Genomic DNA, 26,833 nt, shown 5'->3' on the forward strand with positions numbered 1-26,833 from the left:
ATCCGGTGTGATTGGAACACATTCCAGAAGCATCTAAACTTGAGAATTTAACGAAAATTGTAAAATATCAACATATACACAGTCGGTATACTTTTATGGAAAGGTGCTGTGTACTTTGTACGATTGTATTGACTTGACATAGACAAAAAACGGCTTTCTCGTTTTTCGTATGTCTGTCAAACTTTCGCGCTCAGAATTTAAATTATAATACAATATCACTGTAGTGCGCGGTGGTTCGAACAAATTCTGTCGACGATTGGTTTTGATAAGGACGTTATGTCGTTTAGTTCTACGCAATAATTACTATTCCTCGCCAGTACAATATATTATTAATTATTATCTATCACGACGAGGTAATAACAATATTGTATGTATCATGTCCACAGTCCGCACAAACGGTCTCGTAGCGGGTGAAAACCAACACGCCCATTCAAAGCGGCAATAATTTTCCGTCGACTCGGCGAGTGAATTTCTTCGTCTACTTCTCGTACATCGGCGTACGAATAATGAGTATAATAATATATTATATTACGTAATAACAGCGTTCGGTTTTGTTTGACGTGCCGATCGCGTCGTTCGCAGGACTGCAATAGACAATGTGCTCGGAACACGACCGTTTGGCGGACATGAAGAAATACGCGGTGAAGGTTTTCGAAGAATGCGTCAGGTCGGTGTCGCCCAGGAACATCGTCAGAAACGCGCTGAGATTCGATTCGAAAAAGCTTTACGTCGACTGTTCGGCGTACAGCGTGCCCGGCGACGTGTACGTGGTCGGATTCGGCAAAGCGGTGCTGAACATGGCCCTAGAAGTGGAGGACGTGCTGAACGGCCGTCTCGGGGAGGCCGTGGTCAGTGTTCCGTTCGGTACCCGATGGCCCGCCAAGCCGGAGCACTCCAGAGTGTGCGCGATGGAGGCGGCCAGGAACAACGTGCCCGATCAGCAGTCCGTGGACAACACCGATCGGATCGCGCGCACCGTTTCGCGTCTGCGGAGTGGCGATCTGCTGGTCGTGCTGATATCGGGCGGCGGTTCGGCGCTGTTGTGTTCGCCGACCGTGCCGCTCGGCGACAAGATCCTCGCCACCAAGCTGCTGTCGTCGGCCGGCGCGTCCATCGAACAGCTGAACGCCGTGCGGAAGGCGCTGTCCCGGGTCAAGGGCGGCAGACTGATCGGCTCGGTCCGGCCGGAGTGTCCCGTGGTGTCGCTGATCCTGTCCGACGTGGTGGGCGACCCGTTGACCGCCATCGCCAGCGGACCGACCGTGCCCAACGGCGATCCCGACCACCTGCCGATGAACATCGTCGACGGTTTCGGCCTGCGGGACCAGATGCCCGGGACTGTGGTCGACGCGCTCCTGCGAAACACGTCGTTCACCGGCACCGCGGCGCAGTTCGACCGGGTCCACAATCACGTGATCGGCAACAACGCCATCGCGCTCCGGGCGGGCGTCCAATACGCCGGCCGAGACTTCGGGGCCGTACTGCTGACGACGTCCATCCGCGGTGACGTGGCCGCGGTGTCCACGTTCTACTCGGACCTCGTGGCGTACGTGTGCGACGTGTACGCGGACGGCGCGGCGGACGCGAAACGCAAAGAACGGCTGAAGATTTCGTCGACGTCCGTAGTCGGCGGCGGCGTTGACGTCGAACACCTGACCGGCAGCGTGGTCGAGGCGTCGTCCCGCGGCCGCGGCCTGTGCATACTGAGCGGCGGCGAGCCCACGGTCGTGGTCCGGGGCAGCGGCCTGGGCGGCAGAAACCAAGAGCTGGCGCTGAGGGTGGCCATGGACTTGGCCACGGCGAGACGTCGGCACGACAGCCTGTGCCGGTTCGACGTGCTGTTCTTCAGCGGCGGCACGGACGGCATAGACGGTCCGACGGACGCGTGCGGGGCGTTCGGTTACCCGGCGCTGGTGAACGCGGCGCTGTCCCGGGGCCTGGACCCCTCGCGGTACGTCCACGACAACGACAGCTACGGGTTTTATTCGGCACTCGACCTCGGCCGCGACGGCGGCGGTGTTGGCGATCTGCTGAAAATCGGGCACACCGGCACAAACGTGATGGACGTACACGTTTTGATCGTCAAGCCGAAGTAAAATCGTGTACCACCGCGAAACACGATAATCAATCGTGGTGGGTCCGCGTTTATGGCAGTAGAAAATTTCGTTTTTTGACGACGCAAATGCCTAAATAATTATTTATAGTAATAATTCTTTTTTAATGTTAGACGATAATTCACCAACGATAAAATATTAAGATGTGACAATAAAACAATGCTGGTTATTCTTAAAATGTATACCTAATAATGTTATGTTCTTCTATATACTATATTTATATGCTACTATGGTATAAAATATGCATAATATGACGCAGGGCCTTAACTATGAACAGTATAAACGACGAACGGTGCCGAACAGCCGAACTGAGATAAACTCTAATCTCAGATACGTGTTTACAATAAACCTATAAAAAAAAAATAATGGTCAGTAAACAGTAAAAGTAAAAAAATATAGCGGTTATAGTTAACACGAGACGAAAACGATAACTCTTGTCAGATACGGCTCTGTCGGTGTGATAAGAAAATTATCAAAAATGAATTACATGTGTTTTAAAAAATTTCAACTTAAATCAAACAGTAGCCAGTAATCGACTAATGACTACTCTATTAAGACATTTAATGAGTAACAGAGTACAGAGTAATGATTCTCAACATTAATTGTATGTTTAATTAGACGATTTGTTTGTGCAATTCGTCTTTGTATCCTGATATATATTTAATAGGAATCTAGTGTTAAGTAAGTTTACAAAATAAAATATAATTTAATAATTGTCATTGCTAACTTTTCTCTTTGAATCTAATGTTGTGTATTAGATAAGACTCATGGCCGACCATAAAGAAAACAAAGACCAAACAACCTCACAGTCTTCGGATAACTATGAAGGATGGGGATTTGATTTATTTCCCGAGAGGAGAGGTACATACAAACCAAGTTTAAAAAATGTTTTGTTTCAAGGACGTGGAAACGAAAACTTGGAAAGAATCAAGTGTGAAAGAAAAGTGGCTTCTTGTTTAAGCAAAAGTATGGACAGTACATAATACAAAGTTAAATTTATTGAAACACATTAAATGTTATAAAAAATAACTTAATCTGTATTCTATATTTAACAGGTCCATTGGTAAAGATCATGATGGGTGCATTGCGCAGATCTGGTTGGTAAGTTGTAAATTTTTTAGATATAATCAATAATAGTGTAGTTAAATTTTCCTTAAAGTGACTGAGTTAGAATTTAGATGTTGTCAAATAATTAATTTGATAAACCTAAATAAGATAGTATACAATTTGTCTAAATTTCCGCTGTAAAAATTAGGGTCTAATTAAAGCAAAATATTGTTTCTCTTATAAGTTAGTAATTAATAATGAAACCTATTAAAACTATTTAATTGAATAAATACATACTTCATAGTAATTAGCTTAATTTTTTTTTAAATCAATACTTTTGATAATTAAAGTTAAAAATTATTTGCAAAGAAATAGATCTAAACATTATTTTTGGTTAAAACATTTTAACCATAGAATTTATACATACCGTCAACATTTTTAATAAAAATTATTTTCAATGAATTATAAAAGAATATGCATTTGCTATAATTCTGGGCTTTAGTAATGACTAATGACAATTGATGGCCCTAAATTACCCTTTGTTGTACTAAATAAAAATTCTACATTCTCTTCAAGTTAAGAACCATACTCGGCAGCTGACTTATGCATAGGTTCGTTGTGTTCTTACACGGTAGATAAACAGATGATTAGCGTGGTTGGTTGACAAACAGGTCTTATCTTCCAAAAACTAATTTAACCAAGAGTATGATTCATGTCATTTATATTTGTGGCACTAAGAATTATTGTTTCTATTAATTATTATAAATTATTTTTATGTTTTTAGCGAAGTCAACCCATCTCGTCATATTGCTTGTGAACTTTGTGATTCAAGTGTCCATGGGGGATATGATCCAATTATGAATCAAGTATATGGTTATTATTATTATTTTTTTACATTTTTTATTTTTGTTTTATATAAATAGGTTGTTATATGTCAAAACACTGCTATTTCAAAGGGTACCATACAGGGAGTGCTCACACATGAACTTATACATATGTTCGACAATTGTACACGTAAATTAGACTTCAGGAATATTGAACATTTAGCTTGTACAGAAATCAGAGCAGCAAATTTGACACATTGTGGATTTGTATCATCTATTCTTGAAGGTCATTCATCAATATTTAATTTTAGAAAAAAACACCAAGTAAGAATTTTAATCATTCATAATTCAACACTCAACAGTACAATATTGATAAGCTAGTAATAGACGATTGCCAATATCTTAAGTATTACTACTTTTGTGAAATGTAATACAACATTTTAATTATATCATTAATAAATTAAAGTATAGATATCAAGATATTCAAGTATAATTTTTATTTTTATTATTTATTTGATTCACCATTTGTTATTTTCATATAATATGTTCTTTATACTTGTTTTCCTTTCTAAAATTAAAATAAATTATTCGGTTCATATTTTTTTTTTAAATGATGATGATTTATTCCTTTTTTTATCGAGGGTTTAGTATAGTATAACATAGACTTTCAACTAACATGTTTAGTAGTTGTCAGGCATGTAAAAAAAAAAAAAAAAAAATAGGGAGGGAGGTTCATATATTTTTTCATAATTTCCCCTTCCTTTGAATTTGTGCCTGGTAGTTGTACAGACTGCTAGCTAATAATATTTTATTCTTAAATTTGTATCCATAATTATTGTAAAGTAAGATAATAAATAAGAAACCAAGATAATTATGTAATTAATAATATATATTTTATTTAATTGATAGAATTATAGCTATAAAATGTTTAATTGACAATATTGTACTGTCTGCAAAGTGTATATTATGTATTTTAAACTATATTGTGTTGATCTAATATTTTACATTTATAATTTATTATATTTATCAATTCTTTATTTAGGACTGTGTTAAACATAAAGCCACTATTTCTGTATTGGCTGTTAGAAATGTCACATATGAACAAGCAAAAGAAGCAGTTGAGAAGGTATTTGATCGTTGTTATGCAGATTTAGAACCTATCGGAAGAAGAATTAGAGGAAAATCAGTTGATTTTGAACTTGCATATGCTGAAGCTTTTTTAATGGGTTATGATTAATAGTCATTTATTTATGTTATTGTGTAGAATAGAAAAAAATATTAGGTGTACAAAAAATGTATTTGAAAATTAAAACATAAATATTATAGATGATATTTTTACTCGTGGACTTTAAAATCTTTTTTCAATATAATATTATTGATTTATTCACCATAATTTTGTATCGATATAACAGTAAAATAGTGTAATGTTGAGTATGAGAAAGTGAAGACAACATCTGTGAAGATTTGAAAGTATAAAAGAGTTATTTTTATAGTAAGTACATTTTTATACTAACTCGATGACATATGAATATAACTGACATAAATAACATCACAATGTATACAATGTACTTAAAAAAGTTTAAATATCTAGATGCTATACTAACTCTATAGATAAGTATAAAAGAAAAATGATACTTAAAAATACAAAATAAACATCATAATAACATATAATAAAATAATATCTGTAGTATGGTGTTGTAGGTACACACTTGACACTGGCATCTGTAAGAAACAAAATGTTGGTTTTTAATGTTTTTACTAAATAAAAATTGATTATTATTGATTTTTATACGTATAATAAAATAAATAGTAGTAGATTGGTAAGCACAGATGGGCAATGGGTTTGTACTATGTATTGTAAGTTTTATTTTTCATAATACAATCCACAATCAGACAATCTATTACAAATAGAATAATAAGTTAAAGTGATGATCAATTTTATTTTATAGAATGATGGTTTTAAGAAGTCTTCCAGAGAAAGCACTTAATTATAATTTATTAAGTATATAATAAATAATAATATTAAAATGTATTATATTACAGTATAGGCATTCATTAATAAATATGAAAAATAGGTACCACAAGTCCACAAATGTTAACAACTTCGCAGTTGGTTTGAGACTTGGGGAGGTATTTTAGACAATATTTTGTATTTTTACTTTTTATATTGCTTAAAAATCATCCTCAAACATCGAAAATATTAAATATATATTTTTTACGATAAGCCCCCCGTAAATATATTCTGGATCCGTGCCTAATACATATTATATTACATTTTACAATAGTTATACCGTATCCATACCTAATTCATTAAAGATTATTAACACATGTAGGTTATTATTATTATCATCATGATCATACGTACATGATATTTCTTGAAGACGCTCAGACGATGGCCGCCATCGATTTTCGTCTAGACTCTGTAATGTATGATATCCAGTATAAGACGGAGAAAAGGATAAAGCACAGTGGGAACAGTGCTAATGACACCTGGTCCAAGGTCCCTCTTGGCGATCCGCAATACAATATGACATGTCTGGCGACCAACTGGAATCGTAATTTTCCAGTGGATGTAACCACCTGCACTGGTCCATTATTCGTCGTTAACACTTGTTGCTGTGATGTAGGAAGTTGAGCTTTTATAGTCTGTAGCACAGTGAAAACAAACAGGAAATTGTGGAATGAATATATATTTTTTTTTATTCGGTTTCATCATCGCCCCTTTACAACCCACGTATCTATCAGTTAATTAAAACATTGTAACACGAAAAAATATATTTTAACTATCATAAAATAATGAAATTCTTTATATTATTATTTACAGGCAGACTGCAGTAAAAACTAAAAAGTATGTGCTGTTATTTTATTGCATTTTTACCTAAATATATAAAAATAATAATAATAATAAAAGATAAAAGTGTGAAAATTTTATTTTCCTTTTAATAGGTTAAGAATTTTAAGAGTTTAAGAAGTATGAATCATATTTTAAATGTTAAGATTTTTTCATTCAAAGAAGTGTCTTATAGTTGAGGTGAAACCAACCTTTTCAAGTGAGGATCTCCCTTTTTTCTGTAAGTTGTTAGGCAAATTACTTTTGAAAATATTGATACACGAATATATAAATCGAAATTCGAAGAGGAAGTTTCTGAATAAATTGCGTATTACGAATAATAGGTAAATTTTCACAATATACCCAAAATTGTGGACTATGCCCGAAAAAAGTAAGAAATACTCTGTCTGCAACGTGTAAGTTCAATTTATATAATACATAGTATGCCAGCAGTGGTTTATTTGATAAGAAAATACAGGATACTTTACATATTAGAGTACTTACACAAAACATAAATAGTTTTCAAATACGCCACTGTATAGATATTGGATACCGCTGAAATTCAGTAACCTAACCAGTGGCGTAACAAAAAAATTTGGACCCCCTTCCCGCAAAAATAAAAAATGGTTTCCTAAAATATTGTTTAGGTAGGTATATTAGTTAAACATTAATCTGATATAAAAAATAACAAAATTTATTTAATACTATACAATTATTACTTAATGTATAAATAACTAAATTTTACTGAATTATTTTATTTGAATTTAAAGACGATGTTAATGTAAATATTATATCAATAATAGTTTATTATAAACATAGATTAACACTAATTTAATTTGAAAAAAGCAATTATTCATTTTTTGTTCACGGGAATTAAATGTACTTTAATCAAAGACCCCAAATTACCGTGGGCCCCCCACAACGTATGGTCTGTGGGCCCTCAGTTACGCCATTTTTTATAAATTATATTTAAATTTATTTATTGAGAGAAACTATTTTTGCGTTTCTTTTTATTGGTTGAGTACACATAGAGTGTGTGTATTTTTACACTTATCGCACCTACCGAATCTTCGTCTCCAGTCACATCGTTCCCGGATGTTGCGTGAACTTTGTTGGACCCAAACAATGACGGTCTGCTCGGAGCACCTCCACCGCCGTCTAGATCATGTTTTTTATGCCTCCAATGTTTATCGTATCGCATGCCGAATAGTACGATAAAGTACTCGACCAGCGCCAGGAATACAAACAGCGTGCATGATATCAGCCATACTTCGATGCATTTCAGTTCAAGCGCGCTCGGCGAGTTGTTCCTGCGCAGTTGCGGTGCAAAAACGTCTAGTAAAACGACTTTCCGACAATATAATATATGCTAGGCATACAGTGTCCACCGTGTTTATCTTTTTTAACTTTATAGATATCAACCATTATAGTACCTACTATAGTACTATACTCGTACTATCATAGATACTACTATAGCAACTGACAACTGTCATAGAATGATCTTTGTTGTTTAAGTAAATCAATAAAAAATATTTTGCATTTTAAATATTGTCACAGATCTTTGCGGTACGAGTATTAATGTTTTCGAAAATCGTATTTCATAGTTCCATAGATTTAAAGCAAACACGACGAGACACTAACTAACTATGGGATGTCTAAGCAGGTTAGTGCGGCGTCTGCCACTAGACTACTTATATAACGTCAAAAAATATATACCTATAAATCGAGCCGAGGGATTGTTAAAAGTGCAATACAATAAATTTAAAAGCGCAAATTGTTTTCCACTGTATATTTATTACGGTTGTACAATGTACATATATATATAATATACTAAGTAATGTGTTAAAAACTTACTAAATAAATTAATGATATTCATGAATTACGTTGTTAAAACCATGACCAATAAAATGTATTTGCCGTAACTTTTTAATTTTTCCATAATTTACCCTACCTGTCCAAATGTTGGAATTATAAAGGTTATATTAGGTTAAACTTTTATTCTTGGAGACGAAGGAATATAATTTTTTATGGTGAGGTTTGTTACTATTCATATTTCTATACTATCGTTAGTCGTTACCGACTCTCTACCGCTAATTATTAACTTGCACGCTGACAGTTTTACAAAAAGTAGTTAAAATATACTAATAAGTACTAACGATATTACCTACTTAAGTAGTAATCAATTGACGTTTCATTATAATTTAATTAACTTGGAATTATTTGTAGGTGGGTAGTTGATATTTTTGGTGAAACACGATTGTAGGCTGATTAAAAAAAATTTTTTAGCTTAAAAACAAATGTGAATATTTTTTAGTGACGTGGTCAAATCATTTTTTATGAATAATAGTTTAAAAGTGTTAAAACTGTTATAACTGAAAATGCTATATGTGCTGTGGACGGGGAATGTAACAGTTAAGGAGCGCTGTATAAGTTAAGTTAAGTTACTGTATGTCTGATGGAAGCTCTCTTCCCCGTTGGTGGGTTCTAAAAAATGATTATTAATATTAAACTAATAAGTGATATTAAAGTTACTGGTTTAATTAACATACATTAGGGAATTTTTAACATTTTTTAATGTATAAATTAATTTCTATTCCATATAATATACAAAATATTTTTCGCTTAAATTAGTTAAATTGTAATAAATATAATAATCATAAGTGTAAGTTTATAAGTATGTTGTATATAATACTATATGTTCTTATAATTATATTTACACATAATAATTTAATAATAATAAAAACGTAATATCAACCTTGAATCTATGTACGAGGATCTGAAATATGAAATAATTATGTTATATTTACTGTTCCATTAAAATACCTAATATTTTTAAGTTTATTTCAAATAAAAGTGTAGTTTCTAAAACCTATAAATTAAATAAAATGTTTAATTTTAATATAAAGTATAGATGAGTTGAAAATATTTTATTTAAATAAAATCTTTGTTTTAATTATAGAGTTATAGACCATCATGGTTCTTGTACACAAATATATATATGATGAATCTATAGAGAAAAAACTATCAAACAACGTTACCTGACAAAAGATTGCATGTATATAACTACTATCGCAATCGTAGTGTTATTGGAACGTTCGGTATCATATTATATCAACGGATGTTTTATTCAGACATTCACATTATACGAAATAGCTTATTTATTGATTATTGTTTTACGATATAGTTGAATATTATAGGTAATAATTTTTATTTTTTATCTCCTGTACCTACTTTATATATGTATAACATAGCATCGCGAGACCATGATTATAATGTCAATTATACCAGTAATTTTATAATATAAGCAACGTAAACAACATTATAATGATTCAAATTCAAAATTTTCGAATTTTCTAATTATAATTGGGGTAAAATCACGTTATCTATAGATAAATATATTCTAATGGAAATACTTGTATCTCTCTCTCCATGTCTCATAATATATTCGTGATATACTGATATCTAGGCTTAATATACATATGGGCAATTGAATAATGCACCATGGCTTAACCATACATTTTAGTTTTTTACTTTACCTAAAACATATAGTGACGCTTGCTGCTTATAATATTATATTTATAATTTTTATATAAAATTTACAATGCTCATTTATAAAATATTATATAATATGTAAAAAAACTTATATTTAGTTAAAGGTTTTCAATAAATAATTTATTTTGGTTTTTATAACTTAAGTACATATATAATATCGCACCGAGGTCATAGTAGTTTTATTTGTACGTATAAGTTATTATACGGTATAACATATGAATAACCAAGGTTTTAAAAACTTTCTTGGAATTTCCCCTATTAATTCCTTAAAATCATTCAGTTATATTCATTCTTAATTTTGTAAATATTAAAAAAAAACATTCGAAAATTAGTAATTATATTTTATAACGTTTGTACTACTTTAAAATATTTTTTATTTATATATGTCATGAACATGTCACACGCAACAGCCGTAACCACGCGATTTAAACAATTTTGGTTTTAAAGAATTTAAGATCGTTTAAATAATAATTATAATATAACAGATTGATTGACCGATAAACCTAAATTTTACAAATTATTATAAGCTAGTTATAAAACAGAGCAGCTAGAAAATTAAAATAATTAACTTTGGACTTTATGTTATATGAATCGATAATTCGTTGTTAGAGGATAAGATATGATTAGTTATGTAATATTATGTATTATATTATTTTAGTTTTTATAGCAACCTTTTCAAAAGTTATAAAACTAAACTGTTTACGATCGACTTAAAAGAAAATCACTGTTGGAGAGAATTGAAGTTTTGAAACTTACGAGTTCACATAGTTTGTGATAAATGGTATGTAACAATGTAACATACACACAACCATTAAACCATGTTATAATAGATAAGTACCTACATTAATATTAAATATACTATACATATAGGTATTAGGTACCGACTATTCTGAATATTCTGATAGATTCGTAGCTCATAAGACAAAATAACTACATTGTTATACTCGTAATATTTGTTGGAGAATCTATCAAAATACAAAATCAATGATTAATAATAATTGTATTAAAAGTCATATTTACAGAGGATAGGGTAGCTGAGTATTTGCAAAATATTTAATTATAAAATCAGTTTACAAAATGTATAAAACTTGAAGAAAAATACGAATATTTTTTAAAAGTTTTCTGATATTCAAACGAGAAAAAAATATTTTTGTTAATATTTTTATATTTTCCTAAGCATTTTAGTTAGATGATTTTTAATTTAAAATCAAAAATTAAAAATAAATATTGAAGTATCATTGATGCATGCAGTCTACTTCAAATTGTTTAACATACGCATTTATCTAGTCTCGCATCTGTTTATCATTAAAATATCGTATCTAATATATTGTGTATAAAAATTTTTTAAAAAAAAATTAAAATTATGGACAAGGTAATTAGTTTTATATTTTGTACTTTCATATTACGATACTTATCATATATCTCCGGAAATATCCACTATATATTTTTTAGGAAATCAAATCCTTTAGTATATTTATTTTATTTACTAAACTCAGAAACACTTTTGCTTATTATTATATACACACATCGTATAGAGTAGTACTATTAAGTATTTTATACATTGTAACATTAGTACATAATATATCAAATATTAATATATAGCAATAGCATATTGAAATATCTACAATAATCTATGACAATCATACATACATAACCTAGGATAGTAGGATGGTAAAACAGTTTAGATAAACATTTTTATATACATATACATATTTGTATATAAAATTACATTTGGGAATTACGTGCAACATGACTTATTAACTTTACTAACAATATTTTTAATATTTCTCAAGGAAACTAACTTTTTTACATTGCTCCATTTGTAGACAAAAGCACCACGTATGCTAAAAATTCAGGTTATAATATTATCGAAAACTATAAACTTCATACTTTCAGGGCTGTATTCAGCCTTTTTTAGGTCCTGGTCAGTGATATAATGAGGCCCCTACGATTTTGACAGAGTCCTATTTTATTAAAACAGGTAAATATGGTGATGGTAGATAAGAAAAGGTCTAGATTAATTTAATTATTAATTAATTTAATTTTTTTACTTTTTCATTATTATTATTAGTGATTATTCTTTGATTTTTGTCGAAATAAGTTTAAATATCGGTAATAAATCGATTATCAGTTAGTGATGTGGCAGGAGTAAGAGGAGTAGCATCAATCGCGGGGCCGTGGGCACGTGATCAATGTGGCTAATGGGAAAGTGGTACCTGCATAGTTTAGAGCGTATATTTAAGTTTCATAGCTGTGCAATAAAAGTATTTGATTTATAATGTTTTTAATTTTATTTTTGTATTATAATATTTTGAAACATTAAAAAAAAATGCTTTAATCGTAATTTTTAGGGTGGTATTTAGTAGATATCTAGTAGGAAGAGGAGGTGGAGTTCAAAAAGAAAAATTTCCAGTTTTTTAAGCATCAGGAAAAAAAAAATAAATTATGGAAAAGCAGGACGCAGGAATATATACGCAATAAAAATTTTCGACAAAATCGGTTTGGTTAAAACTCAAAAATGAATAGCAGTAAATAATGTATAATTTAAATTTAAACAGTTTTAAAAATAATTTGACAATTTATGAAAGCTATATATTTTTGACTCTTTTTAGTTTAAATCAGTCAGAGATAGTTTTTTCTTTGATATTATTAATTAAAATTGTCTAATATAATTAGAATTGTATAATTGAATTATTAAATTATAATTTATAGTACCTATATGTTTTATAATTTAGTATTTAAACTAACGAACTAACCACTAGTATTCACTAGTTCGTTTACGATAATTCGTGTACCACATAATGTAAACGGAACATAATTATTATTTTATAAAAACAGGAAATTTTTTTTAAAAAATCAACGCAGATTGCATGTTAATATAACTTTTTTTTCTAAAATATGATTATTTTTAATAGTTTACAGAAACTGGGTCGATATAATAATTTTAAATTCATAACACACCCTTTTTATAGCATAGAACACGGCATAATTTCAGAGAATACTTTAACTTATCATGCTATTTCAAATATTTCAAAAATAGGTATTATTTTGTACGTTTTGTACTAGAGTGGTGAGAAAGGGAGAGAGTGAGTGAAAAAAAGTAGAGAAATTAAGTTGTCCTTACATATTATTATTAGAAAGAAAACGAAACGTAACCAAATATTTTATGTAAGACTTTTAATAAAAACCACAGGACATAAAGTGTAGCTCTAGCGTTTCGCATTCGCAATAATTATTTTAATACAACGAACTATTTCAAATAATATCGTTGTTCATAAATGCAAAATGTATGAAATTTTATATTTGAATATCGGAAAAACAGATAACAGAAATTATATTATAGATATATAACAACAACCAGACTTATAAAGTATTCGAATAAAAAAGTATTTGAGTTTATATGTATTTTGAAAGTACTTTTTGAAGTCTTTTATGGTATTCTAAATACAATGTTTTTAAAGTATTTTGTAAGTATTTTGATTACTTTTTAAAAGTAATTTAAACATAAAATTGAAATACCATTTTATTAATTATTTTTTACAAAAATTCGACTAAAATTAAAAAAATTAAAAAATACCATATCCTATTGTATAAGTATTTTGATTACTTTTTAAAAGTAATTTAAACATAAAATTGAAATACCATTTTATTAATTATTTTTTACAAAAATTCGACTAAAATTAAAAAAATTAAAAAATACCATATCCTATTGTTATATATTGGTATTTTTTTAGAAAAATTAAAATCTTTATAGTATCAGTTGAAAAATATGTCAATGAAATATGTGGACATGTATTTATCTCTATATAGTCAGATATGTTATAGTATTTGTGAAATTATTAAAATATATGGTTACATAATAGGTACCTTAGGACAATACCTAAACTGATATACAAATACAATATACATATTACATATATATTATATAGTATACAATTAAAAAAAAACTTGTATTTGTATTTAATTTTACAATATTGATACCAGCCTAAGTGCAGAACACGTTTGACTAATTGGTTCTCAATGTTCTCATGATGGGTTAAGTATTTAGTAGTAGTATATATACCAGATACCTATGAATATATTAAAATTATTTTTAAATAAATTCTAGTCGATCGTTATTAAGTTTAATATTAAGCGTTGTACACAATATTGCATTTGCATATACTTATTACTAAACATGTTAATACCTAAGTAGTTGGTTAACTATAAAAACACTATAAAATATAATAAATACCTTATGGTATCGAACATGGTGACCAGTGACAGAAGTGTTGTGACCAGTAGCACCATTCTACCAGGTACAACTTCGGGCATTACTACAAAGCTGCCCCAAGACATGACAACGAATAAAGTACTTGGCAAGTAGCTTTCTAGAAGGTGACTTCTGAGTTCACGACTGAGCGTAATTACAAGCCTGGCCGTGGAATGATTACCTGTTTAGAAATTCAATATTTTATATGATGACACTGATTGACATATTTATGTCCTATATACAAAACAAATGTATACAATAGAATAGATAGATGATGCTAAAAACAGTAAAAACCATATTTCACCAAAATGGTTGAAATTGTACAAGATTAACGTAATCTTGACATACGAAATACACACTGTTATATTTTTTATTTTAAATTAGGTAACGCGTAAAATTTTAGATTCCGAGTGGAGCGATGGATGTATTAATTTTAAATGGATTTTCGTTTTTGTATATTTGTGTATACATCTTTCATAGTAGAAAACATGGTTAGATCTTTATTTTTAAGGTGGTTTTTGGTAGAAAGTTATAAATATTCTACCTTTTTTCAAACTAAGAAAAACTTGAAATCTTACGCAGAACCAGTAAGCTCTATTATTAACCTTACTTTATGATATATTTATGTTGTCATTAAAGTAACTTAGTTACTTAGTAGACTAATTAAAACGTAGTACTAATAGTATAAGTAATACGGTTGATTTTTTTATCAGAAATATTGTATTTGAAAATGTAATTTATAGATTTTTATTTATTTATTTATTTATTTCATAAGTATATGCCCAATAATTAGGATTCAGAACAATTTTTTTTATCAATTAGTATAAATAAATAAATAATATATAACAACATAATATGCTTATCTTAATAATAATAAATTATTAATAATTAATATTGAATTTTTAATAGTACCACTTACAATTAAATTAATGATTTGAATCTGGCTAAGTCACAATGGAACAATTTTAAGTTATTTATTGTGTTACCTAACATTTGCATTCTGTTTATAGGTGCAAATTTACTGCAATTTTGGCGATAAATGGGTGAATAGAATGTTTCAGGCACACGAATTTGAGGAACATTTAGAGGTATTTTACTAAGTTATTCGGGGCATATAATAAGAGAATTAAGTAATTTATATGACCAAGACACATGATATTTTTTTCTATTTTCGAGAAAAATGATGCTAATCTCGTTAACTAGTTCCTTAAATGAAACTTAGGTTTTATTGGACTTAAAGGCTAATACTCTCAAAAATCGTTTTTGAATGTGTTCAATTTTATTAATTAGTCCAGTTTGATGAGGATTCTATATAACTGAACCAAACCTAATCATCAATTATAACCATTATTTTTTATCAGAAACTACTCTCAAGTTTGGAAATCAAAGCATTTTGATTTTTTTCACTATAAATCGTTAACACATCTTTCCCTTTCTCTGAAAAACTAATTATAATAACAATAACTTTAAAAACATCCTTTCACTAAGAATTTAATACGTAGGTATGATTATGTTATTGAATTTTAAACTAACGCTAACGCAATATTTTTTTTTTCTAGAATAGAAAAATAATAAAGCATTTACAATATGTAATCTATAAACAGTATAAATAATAATACAATACAATAACAAAATTGGATAATAGTATAATAGGCGTGGTAGCATGACAGAAAGTGCTATTAATACTATTTCAAAACTAGTTTTGTTTATTATTATTATTTTATTTTTTTATACTATTTAAAGGAATAAATTATGATACCAGTTGCGTTTGAGATGTTAAGGACGTTAAGGTGGATTATCAAGAATAATCGCAGAGGACAGTGCAATATTTATTCATTTTTTTATTGTTCTTATTAGGAAAATATAATGAGAACTTTGGTTATTCTGATGAATTGTCTCATCTATATTCTACCAACCAATTCAGTAAAATATTTTTAATTATTATGTATAGGATTTATAAAAATAAAACCTCTTAAAAGTAAAAAGTTTTAACAAAAATATATATTTTGGTTTTTTTATTCTTATTATTACATTTTTCCAGCAAAGCCACCAACCAATTAATTTAGGATCATGTAATTTTTTAATTTTTCTAAATCCGATAAAGTTAATATGATTTATAATTTATTAACTTCATAAAATATTGAAACAACCCTGCAGTATACCGTACTCTATTGATCAAACTGCTATCCGTTACTTGAATATTTTGCAGAGAAGATTAATTTAATTGGAGTGTTATACGTGTTTAATATTGATTAAGTTATTATAGCTGTTTAATAAACACGTCGCATAATCGTTACATTATTGCAGCAGTTATAATATCGATACGAAAAAATGTGGAAAATAAGGTTACCTATTTACATGTAATCATTGTTAATTTATTATCTAAATGGGAATTAAAAATTGTTTAGTAATTAACAATAGAATTGTGCATGTAGATTATAAAATGTTATAATTTATAAGTTATAACTAGTTTACTTCTTAAAATAAAACACTTCACGGCATATTTTTGAAGCAAATTGAATTTTTTCTAATTTATATAGATCATTGAAAAAGATTTTTAATATTATAATAGTTCATTGTCAAAAATGTTTTCTAATGTTATATAATAATTGCTAATATTAATTATCATTATTCAATGTTTCAATTGTTAATTATATTAATGACCATTATTATAAATAATAAACGTCAGCATTTACTTTTATATCTCAGCACAAAACTGGTAAATAAAATTGATGATATTATGTTTAGTCATTTATAGGTATATACGTATATACCTATGTGTGACTTTACGGAAATATATACTCGTATATTGCAATATTTTGACTTACCATCACCGTAATAAATCACATTCAAACGATTATCAGTGACAAACGATACAACGTAACGAGGCAATCGAAATCCATCGCCAAAATCGCTGGGGAAAATCAATGGATCGTCTCTCCAATGGAATTTCATGTCTGTCAACGTGTATTTGTCTAACGGCCATCAAATAGAAAACCCAAAAATAAAAACAAAGAAAAATTACTTACATATGGTAGTTATTTTTTTAAACGTATCCATTATATTATAATATTATTAATATTATGTAGTATTAAAATAAGTGCGTGTCGACGGAACAATAAAAAAAATATGTGTACCTACTCGAATCTTTCAAGTAAATTATTTTATATTTATATAACGTTAAGTTATAATACTAATATCTCATAAAAATATACAATACACCAAACGAGTGCACAGGGTTGCAGTATTTTTTAATTTTAGAAAAAAGTTTATAAAATAATATAATATTTAAGTTTACATTACTATCTAATATACAATAATTTATAATAGAATATATATTATTATGTCTGTTTAATTGAAGGCTGCAAATATAACTTTACCGATAAAACATTTATTTTTTAAATATCATGAAAAGTTATCAAAGAGAAGTCATTTATGTTGTATTATCCGATAAAAATTATATTAATAACTAATGACAATTTATTTAATATTATTATATTGATATGTATTATATTAGTGATAATTTAGAACTTAGGTAATTATTTAGTTGGTATTATTTTAGTTTTAAAAATATAATTTATTTAAAACAATAGTTATTAGTTCCTAATGAAAGTATTTTTTTTTAAATAAGTCAATGATAAATTATTTTAATTATTTATAAAGTTTTCTATCAGTTTTATTACCCACTATTAATAAATATAGGTATATGTATTAGGTGGTAGATCCAGAATGACAAAACAGTATAGCAATACACTTCAGCTGCTCTATTATATTATATTTAAATAAAGACCACTACCTATTTATTGACATTAATTGACTATCAACATAGAAAAATACTAATTTATAAAATGTGTAATACGACAACCCTGTGAATACCGGAATATGCAAGTTAAGTACAGGAAACAAAAATATAAATAAAATTGCCCCTACAGCTGCCGAAGTCTACAGCGCAAGTCTGTACATCCAACGGATAAAGTACGAAGTCCATGTCACATTTGATTATTATAGTCGCTCTATAGAATATAAAACAACACACGTATATTATTACACATATATGTTATAGGTATATGCATGTAAAGGGATTCGGATGGTCAGTATTTCGTATACCGTTCGCGTCCGTTACCCAATGCTAATCCGGAGCGTGCTGTTGTCGTACAAACGTATCGACGCTAAGTCCTGGAATAGCGTTAGCACCTTCATCTCTCTCAGTTGTCTGATGTACAGGTCAGGGATCCAAAATTTCGGGTCCTTGTCCCAGGTCAGCTCAACTTGACTCGTGTTTCCTAAAATCCAGATTCGTGGGTCTTCCCAGTACACGTGCAAAAACACGTCCAACGCTATTTCCTGAATAAAAATATTATAGCTGTATACGTAAAATCAGACACAATATTATACAAGGTAACAAATCATACTAGCATACTTCCTACTCAGGTTTAATTATAAGTATATTTATTGAAATATTAACAGTGTATTCGTACATAAAGATCATATTACCAAATATACTTATAGATTTACGCCTAATATAAGTGTCCTGAATTTCACAAAATAATTTACTTTTCATAAAAAAGAAAGTTTTAATTTGGAAAATAGTCAAACTTTCACAGCTTACAGGACATTTATATTTTAAATTTCATATAAATGCCAAAATTCTAAAAATAAGTTCTTTATAATTGAATTCTTAATTCTAGACATTGGAAATTGAATAAATACATATATATTTTAATATTAAAAAATACAATTCAAGTGAGCATGGTTGTGAATGGAGAATCTCTTTGTGTATTATAGTGAAATCTCTGAATAGCGGAACTGGTATTGTTATATAATTTTATATGAAATTTTGATAAATGAATAACTTATATTCAGTTTTCAAGTATCTTGAACCAAAAAAATGTTATCAACATTTAAAGAAAAAAGATTGAAAATCCAAAATTCCTGTAAAAATAACTTAAAAAAAAAATATTTTTTAAAAATTTCAAGTACCCATGGTTATTTTTTTAAAGTTATACTAAAAAAAGAAAATCAATCTTGTTAAATACTGGTTTTGCGTAATAATGTCCGTCATTCCTACTGTTTTAAAAAAAAAAATAATAAAAATGTTGCCCAAGAATTCATCTAGCTGCTATTGGGAGGTGTTCGTTAAGAGAGTTTTCACTATATATATAATATACAATTGTTGTATTTATTAAGTGTTTACCTCTTTGCTTTCGTCCACGCCAGATATTCGATTAATGTGCAATGATAGTGATACGTCTACGTTTTTGCCTATAAGAAGAAAACCAATAAAATAATAATTTTACGTCCTTTCATATAGTAGGTATTAAGTACTAGCCACTAAGTATAGATTGAGTTAAGAAAAAATAAATTAATAAATATATAGTGATTTATTAATGTGGGTACACAGTTCGTTGTGATTAAAACAATATATACTATTAGGATAGTTTTCTGACTTTCCATTGAAGTTCTGTATAATATTATAGGTAAAATAAAAGTATGTGTTACAAATATATATATATTATACACCTAACTGGACATTTTACGTACACTTCAACTATATACATTCCACGATTGATAGGTTGGTTCAATGATCTATTCGTGACATTTATTTGAATATTTTTTTATTCGAAACTCGATGATCCTCTATTAAGATGCAAAAATAGGTTTCGAACTATATATTATAAATTATAATCATCTAATAGAACGTGTATGGCCATAGGTGGTATTGTCATTATATAATATGTACCTATCCATATTCCATTCAGGGCATAGAAAGTTAAATAGAAAGATGTATTGTAATTTATAGTATATGTATGAACTTGAATAGTATCTACCTAGGTATACGTATAGTGTTAATATAGGTAGGTACATATAGCTAGGATGAACTGTAGTCTGTAGTATATCATATATTATTATATGCATTGTATATAATAACGAGAAACATTTTTTTTTTTTTAAATATTTTGTTGTATCAAATATTAAAATAAAATCAATATTTTATTATTTATACATTATATACGTCTAAAGCAGTAACTGTTAGATTGAAAGATATGCATTTTTCTAAATTTAAATATTTATTAACTGAATTATTTATAAACAAGTCATATCGGCAAACAATGATAAGTCGTCCTCCATTACAGGTGACTCTATAAATAATTTAATTGAAAATATTATTCTATAATATATATACACTAGTAAAATTCCTAACCACAATTTGAATATATTATATTGAGAAATAACTACATATACATATCATACGATATACCAAATATGAACCATTATTGCATTTTAAAGGGCATGTTTATACACATTTTCACTTTGATAATCAAAGTTTTGCTTATAAACATAAAATTTAGTTTTATTTGAACAATTAATTTATTTTAGTATGACCCCAATTAATGTTTTCTTGAAATATTGAAATATAACTTCATAATTAATTTTCTTTTTATAATCTAAAAAAAATATTTTTAAATATTTATTAATAATATTGCTTATTTTTATTCATAAGTTGTACAATTAAAAAAAAAAAAACATGTAAGAAATTAGTAAGAGAACTCAACTCAAAAATTATTCTGATTAAAAAAATTAATTTTAGACGTTGCACATGTAAATTATATTTAATATTCAAAATGCTATTATCAGCCATATTTTTAATTTAAGAAGTTTGTTTGACCATTAAAATTCATGCAAAAATAATTGGTGGAGAATGGGTGATTTTAAAACAAGTTTTTAGTACTGAGCATACGAGAAACTTAAGTAGGTATGGGAGACCGTGTAAGCAAATTGGTTACAGGGGTAAGTTGACATACATCAAATAAACTATATAAAATGTATGATACAATGCAACATCGTCTATACATAAATCGTATGATTATCCATTAGCATACTACACACGTAAAAACTAAGGTGTATGTTTTAAATTCCACCTCCTATTATATATGTTATTAATATTATACATAAATGTATTCAAAGTATAATTTATCAGGTGATTAAAATAAAATCTATTTTTTTTGTATTATATTAGGTTTTTGTATAGCAAATTAAAAATTATCAAAATAAAGACAATAATAAGAGTAACTAAATTATATACTCAATAATTTTATGAATTAAATATCCAGTTTTTTTCGAAATTCTATCGTATTTTTTTACTTATAGTTTGATTTGTTAAAAAAAAGTCATAGATTATTATTATAGTTACAAAACAAAAACTTTTAATGATAATATTTTATACTTAAATTACTTTTCCATGCCTATGTTAGTAAAAGTTCTTAACATTTGTTAGAAATATTTAAAAAACTCTATATTTATTTTATTGATTATATGAACATACCACATAACTACCTGTTACCTAATCCCGCAATCTGGTTTAGTTGATACAAAATAATTTTTTTCATTTTATTTTTGCATACGTAAAAAATGACAATGAATATGGTGAATTAAATGGATCAGCTTAGGTGTAAATTGATATATCATATTATATTTAGGTCAAGGCTGTGGTGAGTATAAGTGGCTGTGCAATTAGAAAAACGGTACAATGGAAAATAACCTGGAAGCATGTTTTTGTTGTACTCAGTTTCCATCTCGTAAAAGTCCTTTGAACGTACCAAATGAAACATTCTGAAAAAAAAATTGCTCGTCAAATATTTTTTATATATATATTCTGTCATATACGATATATACACAGTACCTATACGTATATAATAGGAACGGTATAGGCTACCCGTTTACAACATTCGATTATCTATTATATAGTTATAAAATATTATAAAATAATAATATATAGATAATATAGAAACGAGGTGGCCAATAATTTACGCGGATATGAATACCCCTTCATATCCATACTAATTCACTAAGGCGCTAAATTTAACAGTTTAGATGCTATACTTGACGCAATAATTGAATAATATTATATGTGAAATGATGATATACCTATTACATGTAAACTATAGTATTTATATAGTACAATAACATTATATTCTATAAAGAAATAATGAAATTGGCTTACGCGACTAATGATAAGGAAGCACTCGGTCCCATATTGTGCAGTAGACCGCAGCAAGCAAGCAATGCGATCTAAAAAAAACTTCTGTAACTAGCTGTTATACTTGAATGTTTTGTACACGTTATTAATTTGTATTCATATAAGATTTGCGTGTATATTATATCGCGCCAATATCTCGTTTATTTAGTTATATATATAATAATAGAACGACGACGATTCGCCCGCGAACTCGGGAGCAAAACGTATACACCGTCCGAATACTTGTATTCATTGGACGATTGCATAAACATCTAGTAAATACCATGGACTATTGTTGCAGTACACAGGACTACAGGAAGTATATTAAGGTGTATGTGCGGGCTTTGAAAGGTTTCCTAAGTCTCGTGCAAAAACCGTTTGCGGATCGCGTGACTTATTTGAACGCGAATTTCACCGCTAGCTCACCAAAAATGCACTAGCGCCGACGGTCGGTATATGATTTATATACAGGTATATATTTGCATTATACATTTAACACATACCGTGACCTTATTATAATATAATCCGTATACGGTATATATATATATTATACATGACTTACTATGCGTAGGATATAATGTCATAACATTCATACGTTGTAAGGAATATATTATTTGTTTACATTTCTAATGGGCCACCGTAACGGGGAACACGTTTAAATCTAATATACGCCATCGAAATATTTCTGCAGTACACCTACTTAAACATTTTGTTTTACTATTTGAGTTGGGTGGCGTACACAACAAAACGGACGCTCCAATAAGTCGGCGAACACATTTATACTCGCGTTACACTCTTCAATCGAACCTGTAAGTATTAAAGTACCTATATCCACTGGAAAAATAAATCTACCTAGTCCTCGACCGGTACGCCCAGTGCAGAGTCAATACTTATATTTATTGTCGTAGAGGCGTGGGAACTGAGAACACTGGAATAGCGGTCATCGTCGACGTCAATGTCGACAACATCACGGATGGAAAATTCGACCCCTGCAACGTCTTCACCGCTCGAATGACGACCCTCGTCGTTGATATTAAATTTATGAATTTATCAAAATCTATAAGCCAACATAATCGATACCATTGTTGATCACAACATCATTGCATCTCTTTCTATACACTTGATTAATTGTCAGTTTCTGTATAGGCGGGTAGCTATTTTCTATTATACGTTTTTGAGTCCGTGCGCTAACGTGGTTAATCGTGTGGTAAAATTGTACAACTCTGCCACTCTGGTATATCAAAAACTTACCGAGGATATTAACCAATCACAGCAGAGGATTTTTGTGCATATATATACACGCGAACGTGTACATTGGAAATCTGCCTCATCGTTCATAAACTTCTGTGCCAGCTAGTGAGAACCGTCGTTCTTTTATCCGTTTAGTGAGCCAAAAAGTATGTGTTTCATTTAAATAAAATCCGTATGTTTCATTTCAATGGATCGATTGGATCGGCGCCAGTCGTCAATGATAATGGTAGTGACAACACTTTCTTAGTTTCTTAGGTTTACAAGTTATTACAATATACTTATATAATATATTTCTGTACATGACATTTGCGTTTAGTTCTATTGCTATACCTATAATATCAACTGTGTAACTGATAAAAGTTGAATTTTATGATTTCGATATTCATAATTTGTGATATAATGCATATACAGTCTTGTCAGTTTTCAATATATCCTCACTCTCGATTCATTGTAGCGAATTGACCAGTTTTTTCCCATTAAAATAGATAAGGATTACGAATTTCATAAACTTAGGATTAATTAATATATAGGTATACACTATAGCTGTAAAAAATTGAAAAATATGCTATTAAATTAAGTGTTTACAAAAATAATGCACGTTTATTTTTATTAAAATCAAAGTAAATACATATAGACTATGACTAGAAATCATATTAAATGTCTAGATAATATTTAAAAGTTATAAAAATAAATTTAGTGTATAAGAAACAATTATTTTTCACCTATCGATAAGTAATAATGTGTCATATTGATATTATAATGCATTATCGGCGAGTAAAGCTCAAACACTAATTTTATAGTTTTATTTATACTTTTAATGTACTCTGTAATAAAGATAAAATAAATCCATTAGGACCAATAAATCTATTTAAAATTAAGTTTTTTATAAAATATTTTTAAAACTTTCACTTTTACATAAAAAATGGTCAATTATGCAAAATATGCAATTAAAAATTTTAATTATGAACAAGTATTGCAGTTATGAAACATATTTGTAAATTATTTAGCTATATTTTCGATAATATTACATAAAAACTCCTAGAAATTACTAGTTGTTTTGTATTTTGTCTATAAATGAATAGTATTAGGTGAACAAACAAAAAATCGAAAGATCGACAATAATCTTAATAAGAAACTTAAACCAGTTTTGAGATAGTTCCCATTAGTACACTAGAAACACTGTTACAAATAAAATCTAATATGGTAATATAATTTCTAATTGTTAACCAGGAATCAATATAGCTATGTCCTATTTATATTGCAACTCAACAATGACTATAATTAACCGAGCAAAGACAAAAAGTGCTCTTTTTTATTATTGCTCAAATCATATTTTCGAATTAAATGTATTCACCATTACAGACACTATGTTGTAGGTTGTTATCATCACCTGAAATAAAAATATTTTTTAAATATTATTGTTTATATATTTCTAAATATGATTTACTATAATTATCAAAGTAGTAGCTATTTATTAATATATTGTCAACTTTTGATTTCTGAAAATATGAGTATAACAGTATGCGTCATGTGGTCTTTCAATGATTTGTGTTCTATACTACCTATAACTGGGATATCCTAATCATTATGATAATGGTAATACAGGCGTGGATCCAAAATATATTTACAGGGGAGGGGGGCAATACCATGTGCGTATCGTATTTTATCGGCTGCCAAAAACAGACATCCTAAAATTTACCAGTGTGTCTGAATCTATGGAGGGAGGGGTGGCCCCTTGCTCCCTCTTGGATCCGTGTCTGTGGTATTATTTATTATTTGAAAACAATTTATATCTCATTATCTCAATATCATTCACATATTTTATCTTTAAATCTCCTAAAAACTACATAAATAGTTTTTTTTATTTAATGCAATTTTAACAAGTATATTATAGTATCTTAACAATTACTGGAAATCTTTTAACTATTAATTCATAATACCTAATATTTTAATTTTAATAATTATTTGTAAAATATCTGAAAGTAGTAAATTATTATCTACCTTAACAAAAAATTCTAAATTAATAATTTTAGTTGGCGTAGCTTTAATCATTAATTTGTCAGCATCATTCATCCGCATTGATAAAAGTAATAACTTTTTAAATTTTAAATCCATTGATGTCCAATCACAAGAATACATTCCATAAGTGACAGATTCTTTCTATATTTAAAAATAAAGCAAGAAGCGATTATATATTACTTTTATGTTAGTGTTTTTTTTTTAGTAAATTACCTTAAAGTATATAAGTCCAAAAAAATAGCAATGTAAAAATAATTGAAATGAAACTATTGTAAATGGAGCCATGATTTTAATTATGCTGAGAACTGGTAACGATTTGGTTGTCGAGATACATACCTGTATGTTAAAAATATAATAAATTATGTATTATAGCATGACTTATAAACATAGGCGCAATTTGAGTTTTAAATTTGGGGGGAGGGCTATTATAATTTGCATGTATTTACTGTATGTTTATGCTCCCTGAGATATATAAAGATGGAAGGGGAAATATAGAAACTATTGGGAGGGGGCTATGATTGATTTTGAGGGAATTTAGCCCCCCTCCCAAAATTGCGCTTATGCTTATAAATAAATTTATATCGAATTCTAGAATTAATACTTATAAAATAATAACTATTACCATAATGACCGAATAAGTCAATGTTATAATTGAACATGAAGAAAAAACAACATATGTTAAGACCATATACCATACTATAGAATAATATAGTTTTAGTTTTCTATAAACAATAATCACATAATTATGTACATATTAGTAGATATTAATAGTAAATCAATATTGATTGTATAGTGATGTAACATTAAAATAATTAATATAATACAATTAGAAATTAAAATAAACCAATATAGCAATAAATAACCAAAATAATAATTATCTCAAAAAATATTGGTTACATTTTTACTTAATGGCAAAACAAAGTTTAA

General features: G+C 29.0%; 4 protein-coding genes across 6 annotated transcripts; 2 read left to right on the forward strand and 2 right to left on the reverse strand.

The window, feature by feature from the left end:
* The first annotated feature begins 281 nt into the window (after window positions 1–281).
* LOC132919251 (glycerate kinase) lies at window positions 282–2,296 on the forward strand. 2 transcript variants are annotated; one of them, XM_060980667.1, is made up of 2 exons: window positions 282–510; window positions 583–2,296. In XM_060980667.1, exon 2 carries the CDS (start codon window positions 597–599, stop codon window positions 2,094–2,096), a length of 1,500 nt encoding a protein of 499 aa, XP_060836650.1. In that variant the 5' UTR covers window positions 282–510; window positions 583–596; the 3' UTR covers window positions 2,097–2,296. The 2 variants fall into 2 exon arrangements, with proteins under 2 accessions (XP_060836650.1, XP_060836651.1); XM_060980668.1 differs by having other exon boundaries at window positions 282–497.
* Window positions 2,297–2,436: 140 nt separating this feature from the next.
* Window positions 2,437–5,331, forward strand: LOC132919253 (mitochondrial inner membrane protease ATP23 homolog). The gene is made up of 6 exons (XM_060980671.1): window positions 2,437–2,795; window positions 2,873–3,080; window positions 3,170–3,215; window positions 3,946–4,027; window positions 4,085–4,309; window positions 5,028–5,331. The coding sequence occupies exons 2-6, from the start codon at window positions 2,882–2,884 to the stop codon at window positions 5,220–5,222; spliced, it is 747 nt and encodes a 248-aa protein (XP_060836654.1). The 5' UTR covers window positions 2,437–2,795; window positions 2,873–2,881; the 3' UTR covers window positions 5,223–5,331.
* Window positions 5,332–5,466: 135 nt separating this feature from the next.
* LOC132919252 (glycine receptor subunit alpha-2-like) lies at window positions 5,467–23,009 on the reverse strand. 2 transcript variants are annotated; one of them, XM_060980669.1, is made up of 11 exons: window positions 22,622–23,009; window positions 22,160–22,230; window positions 19,814–19,881; window positions 18,743–18,963; window positions 18,550–18,632; window positions 17,448–17,594; window positions 14,602–14,800; window positions 12,170–12,211; window positions 7,879–8,125; window positions 6,351–6,631; window positions 5,467–5,707 (listed from the first exon to the last, which is right to left on the reverse strand). In XM_060980669.1, exons 1-10 carry the CDS (start codon window positions 22,651–22,653, stop codon window positions 6,371–6,373), a joined length of 1,371 nt encoding a protein of 456 aa, XP_060836652.1. In that variant the 5' UTR covers window positions 22,654–23,009; the 3' UTR covers window positions 5,467–5,707; window positions 6,351–6,370. The 2 variants fall into 2 exon arrangements, with proteins under 2 accessions (XP_060836652.1, XP_060836653.1); XM_060980670.1 differs by lacking the exon at window positions 12,170–12,211 and having other exon boundaries at window positions 22,622–23,004.
* Window positions 23,010–24,902: 1,893 nt separating this feature from the next.
* Window positions 24,903–26,583, reverse strand: LOC132922655 (odorant receptor 2a-like). The gene is made up of 3 exons (XM_060986279.1): window positions 26,120–26,583; window positions 25,889–26,047; window positions 24,903–25,277 (listed from the first exon to the last, which is right to left on the reverse strand). The coding sequence occupies exons 1-3, from the start codon at window positions 26,189–26,191 to the stop codon at window positions 25,215–25,217; spliced, it is 294 nt and encodes a 97-aa protein (XP_060842262.1). The 5' UTR covers window positions 26,192–26,583; the 3' UTR covers window positions 24,903–25,214.
* Window positions 26,584–26,833: the final 250 nt, after the last annotated feature.

Source organism: Rhopalosiphum padi, chromosome 2, assembly GCF_020882245.1.
Source record: "Rhopalosiphum padi isolate XX-2018 chromosome 2, ASM2088224v1, whole genome shotgun sequence".
Taxonomy (NCBI): domain Eukaryota; kingdom Metazoa; phylum Arthropoda; class Insecta; order Hemiptera; family Aphididae; genus Rhopalosiphum; species Rhopalosiphum padi.